The sequence below is a fragment of the Phascolarctos cinereus genome, unplaced genomic scaffold, assembly GCF_003287225.1.
Source record: "Phascolarctos cinereus isolate Bilbo 61053 unplaced genomic scaffold, phaCin_HiC Scaffold_2;HRSCAF=192, whole genome shotgun sequence".
Lineage (NCBI taxonomy): Eukaryota > Metazoa > Chordata > Mammalia > Diprotodontia > Phascolarctidae > Phascolarctos > Phascolarctos cinereus.
In genome coordinates this window covers 248,861,160-248,872,470 of record NW_027555625.1, presented here as the reverse complement: position 1 = coordinate 248,872,470, position 11,311 = coordinate 248,861,160, and the positions used below count along the sequence as shown (strand labels likewise).

General features: G+C 38.9%; 1 protein-coding gene across 1 annotated transcript in view; it reads right to left on the bottom strand.

Annotated features, from left to right (window-relative positions):
- Nucleotides 1-4,287: 4,287 nt before the first annotated feature.
- The window catches only part of SLCO4A1 (solute carrier organic anion transporter family member 4A1), an 82,129-nt gene continuing 75,105 nt past the window's right edge, over nt 4,288-11,311 (bottom strand). Inside the window, exon 12 of the mRNA XM_020981543.2 lies at nt 4,288-7,860. Within this exon, the coding sequence (XP_020837202.1) occupies nt 7,696-7,860 (165 nt within the window). The 3' untranslated portion in view covers nt 4,288-7,695. The remainder of the gene's footprint in view (nt 7,861-11,311) is intronic.

The following is an 11,311-nucleotide window of genomic DNA, read 5'->3' as shown; positions in this document are numbered from 1 at the left end:
TGCCAGGAGAATGCCCTGTTCCCGAAGGCAGTTCATTCTTTGTTTGGACAGCTCCAATTATTAGAAAGTTTATCCTTGTATGAGGCCCAAATCTGCTTCTAGGGCCAAATAAAACAAATCGAATTCCTCTTCCATGTAATAGCCTTTCAAAAAATTAAAGCCAGCAAGCATGTTTCTTCCTACCATCGTCTTCTCTTTTCCAGCCTGAATATCCTTTACCTGTGCCTCATATGCCAGCTCCCTTCCTTTCCTTGACTTCTCTTTGGGATGCTCTTTATATTGTTACCGTCCCTCCTAAAGTGCAGCTTCCAAAAGTGGTTTGACAAGAACAAAGGGAAACAGGACTATTTATTGTCTTTATTTTTATACATGATTCTTCTGTCAATGTAGTCCAAGATTATATCACCTTTAATGGACTGGGGTGAGGCTGCCCACTGAGCTGGTGGTGAACTAAAACCATGGGTCTTTTCCAAACAAACTGTTGTCTAGTCACATCTTTATCTCATGCCCATGTAGTTATGAATTCAAATGCCAAATTTTATATTTTTCCATATTAAACTTCACATTTAGTAAGTTTAGTCCTTTGTTCCAACCTGATGGCATCATTTTCGACCCCATTTAAGCCATCCAAGGCATTCACCATTTACGTTGTCCATTACTCCATTTGAAAACTAGATTTGCTAGTGTTGAGCTGAGAAATAATCCCATTCTGAACATTCAAATCCTAATACCTATAGTTATCATTTATATAGTGTTTTAAGGTTTTCAAAGCACTTTATGTGTTATACCTTTTGATCCTAACAATAACTCTATAAGGTAAGTGCGATTATCTTCAGGTTAAGGTTAAATGATCTGTCCAGTGTCTTACAACTAGTAAATGTCTATGACAGGTCTCCCTTTCTCTAAGTTCAGTACTTATTTATCATATCACCTACCTGCCCCTCTCTTTGTCATGTATATATGTACATCTGTTGCTACAAAAATCAACTTCTTCATATTCCAGCATTTGCTAGTTAAGATCTGCCAGATTTAGATAAATTTAACCTCCAACCATATCCTCATTACGTACACTCACTTTTTTTTTTTTTGCTTTTTGGTGAGGCAATTGGAGTTAAGTTACTTGCCCAGTCACACAGCTAGTAAGTGTCATGTGTCTGAGGCCGGATTTGAACTCAGGTCCTCCTGACTCCAAAGCCAGACCTCTATCCACTGTGCCACCTAGCTGCCCCTCACTTCCCTTTTTTATGTGAGCAAAAGTTCTCGCATTCTGCCAATGCTGGCGTGGGAAATAGAAGACCTGGTTCTGATCTCAGTTCTGCCACTAAATCAGTGTGAACTTGGACAACTTGCTTCTCTTCTCTGATGATCATTTTCATCATCTGACAAATGATCAGGCTGGACTCTATCAGCTTCAAGGTCTTTTTATGTTCTAAAATACTGTGAAACTGAGGGAATTCGTGATCATAGATTTAGAGGTGGAAGGGATTGTAGGGGTCATTTAGTCTAACTCTCACAATTTACCGATGAGAATTGTGGTCCCTAAAGGCTAGTTGACTTATGTTTTCAGTAAATGACAAGAGGTAAATGAACCCAGGTCCTTTGACTGTGTATACATACATACATACATACATACATACATACAACATACGTATGTATGTATATACATACATACATACATACATACGTATGTATGTATATACATATATACATATATATACACATATATATACAGGTAGATATAGATAGATAGATAGATAGATAGATAGATAGATAGATAGATAGATAGATAGATAGATAGATATAGTGTTCTTCCAACTATCCCATGTTGTCATTCAGGAATATTTTCAAATTTTGCAGATCATAAGATAATTGATTTTGAAGTAGAAGGGACATTTTGTCTAACACCACCGCCCCCTCAATTAATTGACTTGTCCTAGATCACAGAAGCAGGATTTGAACCCAGTTTCTGTAACTCCAAATGTAGTGAGTGTTTATTCCACTGTATCATATATCTTTCAGGCATGTGTTTTCACTTTTTTGCAGATCCAACTTAAGTGAGCCAACTTAAGTCCTTCCTCACAGTAATTAAATTATAATGAGAGGAAAGAAGAAATGCTTCCATCATTAATGTCATCCATCAGATGTTGTATTTTTTTTTGAGGCAAGTGTTTTGGGTTAAGTGACTTGACCAGGGTCACACAGCTAGTAAGTGTGTGAGGTCATATTTGAACTCAAGTCCTCCTAACTCCAGGGCTGGTACTCTATCCACTATGCCACCCAGATACCCCCCTTTTGATCTTTTTAACATATCTCATGTATATCTCCTTTTCTCCACTAATATAGCCACCATCTTGGTTCAGGCCTTCAGCACCTTACACCTGTACTATTACAATAGCCTTCTACTTGATATCACTGTCTCAAGTCTCTCCCCTTTTTAACTAAGTTGCCAAAGTGATTTTCCTAAGCTATAAGCATAACCATGTCAACCTCCTACTCAGTAAACTCCAGCGGCTCTCTATTACCTCCGGGATCATCTATGAAGTCCTCTATTTGGCGTATAAAGCTCTTTATAACCTGGCCCCTTCCCCTTTCCAGTATTATTACACTGTGATGCCCTCCCTGAACTATATGATCCAGCTACACTAGCCTTCTTGCTGCTCCTGGCACAGAATAATCCATCTACCCCCTTTTCCTTGGCTGTCCCCTATGCTTGGAACTCCCTCATTCCTTGTCTCTGACTCTTGGCTTCCCTGGCTTCCTTCAAGAGTCAGCTCAATTCTTACCTTCTGTAGGATGCATTTCCTGTTCTCCACTGCTACTGCCTTCCCTCTGAGGTTAACTTCCATTTACACTGTGCATGGCTTGCATGTACATATTTATTTACATATTATCTTCCCTATTAGAATGTGAGTTCCTTTGGGGCAATGGCCTTTTTTTTTATTCCCAATACTTTACACAGTGACTGGTATTTCATCTTAAATAAATACCTATTGATAGACTGTCAGAATTCATTTTCTAAAATCAGATCAAGATTGGGACCTAATGGTGGTGGTGAGGGGGGAGATATCTTCTTTCGCTCCTGTGTTCTTCCAGTGGTTTGTATGCTGTATTACTCATGAACACTATAGAGACAGCTGAGAGGTGAATGTGACTGTATTTCTTTCTTTTTTAATTTATGGACTAAAACAAGCATTCCCATAACATGGTATAATAAAAAAAAAAGATGATTGCACATGAAACTGCAAATATATAGCAAAGTTATCATGTACATTTTTTTCCCTTTTTTTCCCCTCTCCCCACCCCCCAACCTAGAGATGGCTACCATTAGAAACAAATATGTATATATGTAAAATCATTCTATATGTTGGTTCTATTATTTTTTCTTTTTTAACTTTTCTATTACTATTACTGTGTTTCTATTACTTGAAGTCCAGACTCTCAATTGGATATACAAGATGGATTCCGCCTCATTGTGAGAAGTAACCATATCCATGACATTAGGATTTCTTCAAGTAATAAATGATCCATATTGTTATCTTTTTGTCCCCTACACCTAGTTTAGTGCCTAGAACACAGCACTTTTTTTTGGTTTTGTTTTTTAGGCAATTGGGATTAAGTGACTTGCCCAGGGTCACACAGCTAGTAAGTCAAGTGTTTGGTCTGAGACCGGATTTGAACTCAGGTCCTCCTGACTTTCAGGGCCGGTGCTCTATCCACTATGCCACCTAGCTGCCCCGAACATAGCACTTTTTAAATGAAGGTCATCATAAACTTAGAGCTAGAAAGGAATGCAGAGGTCTTCTGATCCAACCTCCTCATTTTATAGGAGAGGAATGAGCTTAGCACAGTGCCTGGCACATAGTAGGTGCTTAATAAATATTGATTGGATTGGATAAGAGCCCAGAAAGGGTTAGTGACTTGCACCAAGTCACAGAGTTAGTATGTGGCAGGGCTGGAGTCTAAACTGGGGGCCTGACTCCAAATCCAGCCTTCTTTCCACTGCTCCATGCTGCCTGCCATCCCATCTTTGTTCATTTTTATCTCATGCATACCAAGGAGAAGTGAATATAATTTATTTAGGAGTCAGGCATTGAGCTGTATCGCTGCTGCCGTCCAAGAGAATGACAGCATAAGAAGTTTAACATTCAGGAAGGAGAAAAAAAAACAAGCAGTATCCTCAAACCCATCTTCATCTCCACCCCTTCCCCTCTTGTCTCCATTTCCATAACCCTTTTTTTCTCAACGCCCTCTTCTCCAGACCAAACAAATAGCACAAAATTTTCCAAGGACATTTAATTTTTATACTTTATTCACTGTACCACAATGGACAACACATTACCACACAAAGGCCTCCGTTGCCTTTAATACTTTTCAAGAATGCAGCCTTGACCCTGGTTGACATTTCTCCTCCAAGAACTGAGAGTGCATGAAAATCAGTCAGCATGATATCTGGCTGCCACGGAGAAAGAACTGAGAGCTATTATAGAGCCCGATGAACCCAGCCCCAGGATGACAAGTTCATCATTGTGGGTCAGCGAATACCAGTCCTTTATATAAAGAAGCCAGGGATGCAATACTTCACATAATGTTGTTTTGTGCTCCGTGATTTACCACAAGCTTCCACTTTCTCTAGAGAGCAATCTTTTAAAGTTGTGCTTATTTAGAAAAAAACCAAACTTTCATACTTCTGACAGCCAGGAAATTGGGTTAACCAAGACAGTTGGGTTGGCCCTCTAGGATAAATATTACAAATTCACATTTCCTCAACTTATTATTTGTACATTAAAGCATCCATTTTATTTTTCTGTCTCTCAATGTTGTACAAATGGTCAAGTGGTAATACAATGTCCTGATCTCTGCAAAGCGCCTAGTTTTGGACTTATATCATTCTGATGGTTTTATTTCAGGTTCAAAAGTTTATCATGAACTTGGCATCAACGTTCCTTTTTTATCCCCCCTCTCCCAGGCCCATTAGTCTAATTCCAAAGGATCATTTCTCCTCCAAGAATTCAGGTCAGGATATCAAAGAGTAGAAAGGTAGTCAGCAGCTAGGGCCACTCAACAGAAATGTCCCTTTTAGACAAAGCCTTCTCTTGTGGGAGTTTCAGGTTTTGTTCCTCCCACCACCGCACTCTCACAGGTGTCAAAACTCAGTATCTTAATGACCACCTGAGAAAATCTCAGCCCCAAGCTAGAGGATTTCTTCTCCATAAAACCATCCCTACATTAACAGGAATTCCATATAGTCCATGATCCAATGTACAGAGCTCTTGAGGAACGGCAGGCTGATGATCCCGAGGAATGGATCAATAAATCTAACCCCCTTGCTACCCACCCTCATATTAGGTTTAGGCTACACTACCTTTAAAGCTGGAAGTGAGGAGATAGCTTGTCCATTTCTCCCCAAACACACACACACACACACACACACACACACACACACACACACACACACACACACCCCTCCAACACCAGGGCTACCAGGAGGGGAGTGGCTGACTTTTATCCAGGCTTTCCCAAACATAGGAACTTCATTCAATTGTGCTGACTGGTCCTAATCCAGCAGGAAGTACTTGTGCTCTAAGTAGGAGCACATTTGCCCTTGATCCCAAAGGCTTCACATCCCTGGGACTCAATGGACTTCAGGCAAGCAAAATATCATTCAGAGGACACAGGAAAACAAAAAGAACCTAGGATGGCACTTGGCATTTCGGCTGGGTGGCCCATGAGGTCAGAAGTGCTCTTTGCCCTTTAACCAAGTTTAGAGCTAATAAAGTTTATACAAAGACCTTGTTAAAAAACTAGTCAATTCAGAATTCATAGAAATATAGGACTTTGTTGTGGAGGGGGTGGAAATCTTTAAATATTAAAAATACAGCACATGTACATACATACAATTTCATCGAGGACATGGTAAATGCACACAAACTTTTTATGAAGTTTAAGCTCCTGATTTTATACCAGCACATATCATGAGCTTCACATCTGAGCATCCAGTTTAGTCACACTTTCTATACACTAGCTATCTGGCCTAAAAGCTGCAGCTTCATAAATATTTACTTAAATTATGTCTCACTTTATCTGTGTGAATGGCCCCCTTCTCAAAGGCTCCTCCCGTAATGGTCCAAGTCAAGTATTCACTGCAGACTAAATGGTCAAGGAAAACTCCAGTGAGTGCTTGAGGGGGGCAATGTGGTTACAGAGCAGTTCTCCTACATTGTAATGGTCAGCAAAAAGAAAAAAGATATACACAAAGGAAAACCATTTCTCATGGTACTATAGCTTAACTGCTTTCATGCCTTTCCCTGTCAGAACACATACTTAAAAAAATCAAAGTGTAGGCAATTTATGAAGACAACCGAGGCCGTGATGGACTGTAACTTGATTCAGTGGACTGATTTTTAAAAGGGCCTCCAGAGGATCTATTTGTAGGTAGAAAAGTTTCCTTTGTCACACTCAGGATTGAAGTCATACTGGGCAATATCTTCATAAATAAATACCAGTTGTGCTTATGTGTACAAATATGAGGCTGAGAGAGAGAGACATACAGAGAGAGAGAGAGAGAGAGAGAGAGAGAGAGAGAGAGAGAGAGAGAGAGAGAGGTTTGGCTCTATCTTCCTACTAGACAGCTTATCAGTAGTTTTCTCCAAGAAAGAACAATAATTTTGTACATTCACCAATAAGATTCAATGAAAAATACAGCACATTTTTTAAAAGTCTACATATCAGGGAGCCTATGAAGAAACCATCAAACTAATTTCCCCCCTCCCTCCAAAAAAATACTCCAACAACAAATTCCAAAATTCACACATACTCTCAAACAAACTCAGCCATTTGATAGTTTTTTAAAAGCTAATCTAAAATTGCATAGATCCTTGTTTCGTGTCTCTATTTAAAAAAAAAAAGCTTTCAATGCATTCAAGTGGATCCTTAGATGTCTTCCAAGACCACCTGTTTCAAAAAAAGTATACTGAAATAGAAACCACAGTTGAGGAACCAAAGGAGCTTAGGAAAGGGTACACGATCAGAGGCTTTGGCAGTGACAGAACATAAGGAAGACCAAGGTAGGGTCTGACATTCCTTGTGCTGACCTGGCTGAGTCTTCAGCTCCCAAGATCAAATAGGAGTCCTTCTAAGACACCCTGAATGGCAACTATGAAGTCATGTATGGTGATGGTGGTGGTAGTGGTGGATTCAGACAGGCCCTCCTGACTTCCCATGAAGTCCAGGCCATTGTTTCCTTCCTGTTTCTGCTGTTTAGTTTCTTCTTCCTGCTACCACCTTTTCTTATGAGGAGGCAGAGTTAGAACAGAGGAACTTCATGCTCTTCTCCTATGTCCAGGGCTGGCCTCATTCTTCCCTTCTTTCTCCCATCGTGCTTACCTGTGACTAGAACAAGTTTACTTTCCTTCACTGAGGAAATCAAAACTTAACCCATCAGTTTGTCTCAATAATAAGAAGTTTTTCAGTTACTCTCAAACATGAGAGTCCAACATGTGCTTTTTAGAGGGTAAAAATGGATTGGAGCACTTCAGAATGGTCTATCAGTTCTGTTAAGAAGAATAAATAAGTGCTTAGTTAGCCCTTCTGGGAAAAACTCACACTATTGGGTACAGATGTAAGTGATGAAATTAAATGGGGATTTCAGCAATACATTGGGACGTGGGGCTGATACGGAGAGACACAGCGCAATGTTTAAACACTGTTCTGGGTTTGTAGGACAGAGCCACGCTCCTGGAGGTCAGTGGTATTTTCAGAAGCACTTGAACTGCTGGGAGGAGATGCTACTGGGGAGTCTGAGGAGCCTCTTGGTGGCTTATACAGCAAATAGGCTGAGCCAAAGAAAACAATCCCAAACACCTATGGAAAAAAAAAGAGTTGGTTTTAGTTTGTTTTGGGTTTTTTTGCTGATATATCAAAAAATTAAAAGCCTAATAGAGTTTCCCAAAAGAGATAGGATACTAGAAGGGCAAGGTCAGAATTTACAACTACAACTTTCATTTTCTCTTAAAGGTAATAATCCCTTTTTCAAATATCCTAGATTTAAATTTCAGCAGGCATAAGCTCCCTGACCCCTGTCAGAATGCCCAAGCAACCTCTTAGTATGGTGTTCTACTGTAGGTCATTCTGGGAGCTGAGAGAAAACAGCATGGGGGTAGCCCCATGCTGGGAAATTTATATCTCTGGTGTTGAATACATGATTGGTGGTGATGATGACAATCTGCCAATCATTTACTTCTCAATATTCAAGGGACTCTGTAAGACTATAAGCTGTATAGTGGGTGCCAACCCGCATTAGTAGAGCTAGTTTTCTCATCTGTGAGTTCCCTACACCAATTAAAGCACATGTCTATCTCTCTTCCACATCTGAATGAATTCAATATTTGTTGAGTGATCAGTGAGTTCAAATTTAAATATGAATAAATTCATTCAACAAATGTTTAAGTTACATGTGAAGGACTATTATCAGTTGTGAAAAGTACAACTGTTAGTTCAAAAGCAAAGTAGAGTTCCGAGCTTAGACTTAGGAAGACCAAGGTTCAAATCTGGTCTCAGACACATACTAGCTGTGTGACTATCAAGTCTCTTAATATCTCTTTGCTTTGGTTTCTGTATCTGTAAAATGGGGATAGTAAGAACACCAACCTCCCAGAGTTATTGCGAGGATCAAATAAAATAATATTTGTAAAGTCCTTAGCATTGTGTCTGGTACATAGTAGGCTTAATGTAAATGTTAGCTATAATTATTTAGAAGCACTGTCAGTGGGTATATTTCAACTTACTAATGACCATTAACAACTATGTGAATTGAAGGTTTCTTAAAAAAAAAACCTCCAGTACATACTTGAATATTTGCTTAGACTTTGAATAATTTGGAATTATTGCATTTACTTTAGCTAGAGAGGGCAATAAGAGGCAGTGTGGCATAGTAGATAGTGCTGGCCTCAAAGCCAGGAAGATCCACCCATATGGGCTGTATGGGTAAACATAGTTCCCTATGGCAATGAAATTGCATGTCCAGTGCCTGTCCTATAGAGGGCTAAATAGTCTCTTTTTAAACATTAAGCCAACATGTTATGTTCTTATGTCCTTCATCTTGACTTCTTTTGACCATTTGTAATAGTGTTGGAAGGCTTCATTTAATGTAGAAGTCATTGTTCTTCACAGACAATATGGCATGATGCATAGCTACCCTTTCCACTGATAACTGAAAAGAGTGTTGGCGGCTAGTTCTTGCCACATTGTACAAGACCGCAATTTTATATTTAAAGACTCACCTCTATTTAACACTCCCAGGTTAGGCTAGATTAGGTGTTCTTAACCTTGAGTCTGTGAACTTATTTTTAAAGATATTTTGATTGCTCTATTTCAGCATAATTGATTTTCTTTGTAAGTCCAAGGGGTGTAATGGAGCCAGCTCACACCAGCCCCAGGAGCCAATTGTGAAATTTTCAGCATGAGCATTTACACTTCAGAAATGAGCAAATGCTACAAATCAGGGCTTGATTTATTGTTTTCTTAAGTGTCTAGACTTAATGAAGGAATGGAAAAAATGTTAATATGCCGATTAAATTTAAAAGTATGTGGTGGGTAATTTTTTTCTTCTAGATCGCTAGTTGTTAAACATTTGCCAGCACAGCTCTATTTGTAACCCTATGTATTTTATTTTACACATTCAAAAATGTTATCCTGAGAAGAGGTCCATGGGCTTTGCCGTGGACTGCAAAAAGGGTCTATGACATGCACAAAAGGCTAAGATATTCTCTGAGGTTCCTTCCAGTTTTCAATATGATCCTAAAATATTGTAATGTACATTTAATTTTATGTTAAATAGGCTCAGTAATAAAAGGAAACCAAATGACATCATTGGCCACACCTGAAAATTAAACATTTTCTTATTTGTAGATGAGGATATTATTACCTAAAGTAAGGACCCCTATCCTAGGTAGATTCTGTGTCGATAGACTTCATGACAAACCTTTCCAAAGACAAGAACGAAATCCAAGGATTTGATATTTTAAATTCTAGTTGAGCTGCTTCCTTCTTTCCCAATGTGAAAAATATGAGTTGTAATTATCATGGAACCATAGACTTAGAGCTGGACATTAATCAAGTCAACCTTTCTCAAATGAGGAAGCTGGATGTGAGAGAGATCAATGGTTTTCCCATTGTCACACAACTATTAAGCATCTGGGGGAGGATATGAAATCAGGTCCTCTTGACTCCAAGCTCAGTATTCTATTCACTATGCACCCTAGCTATCTCAATGACATTCTGAGTAAGCAGGCCTTGTAGTTCCCTTCTAATCCTGCCATATGGGGTCACAGAGCTAGAAGGGACCTCAGAGGCCATGGCACTCAACTCTCTAATTCTACAGACGAGAAAACTAAGAGCCTGGGATGTTAAACGATACACACACACACACACACACACACACACACACACACACATACATATACATATATACACACATACATATATATATGCCTAAGGTAACATAAGTGTCAGGGGTAGGTTTTTGACTTCAAAGTCAGTATTTTTTTCCATTCCTCTTTGAGTTGTACATACATACATATACATATATACATACATGCATACATATATATATATACACATATATACATACATGCATACATATATATATATATACACATATATATATGTGTGTATATATATATATATATATATGCCTAAGGTAACATAAGTGTCAGGGGTAGGTTTTTGACTTCAAAGTCAGTATTTTTTTCCATTCTTTTTTGAGTTGTACCAATTATTGAGTAAGTCAACATAGAATTTTTTTTTTTTGGCTAGGCAATGGAGTTAAGTGACTTGCCCAGAGTCACACAGCTAGTAAGTGTTATGTGTCTGAGGCCGGATTTGAACTCAGGTCCTTCTGAATTCAGGGCCAGTGCTCTATCCACTGCACCACCTAGCTGCCCCAAACATAGAATTTTCTAAGGAATTAGAATCTACATTTTTCTAATGCTGTAATTAAAGAGGGACACGATGAAGAAGACTGCCTTCAGAATTTAAGAATTAAGGATACCTGGAGGAAATAGATACCATCAAGGAAAAGAATGACACCAACACCAGCACATCAATCAAAATGTTAATATGTAGAATGAAATACGCAACTTAGTCCTTTGGTGAGGAAGAACTACTTCTCATTTTCTTGATGCCTCAAGTTCACTGAAGGAAAATGACTGTGAATCTTGACAGCTAAAGCCCCTAGGCAGACTGAAAGGGAGTATTACTATTGTCTAAGTTCTTTTTCCCTGGGAAGATGGTAGTAAGATAGAGAAGAGGGCAT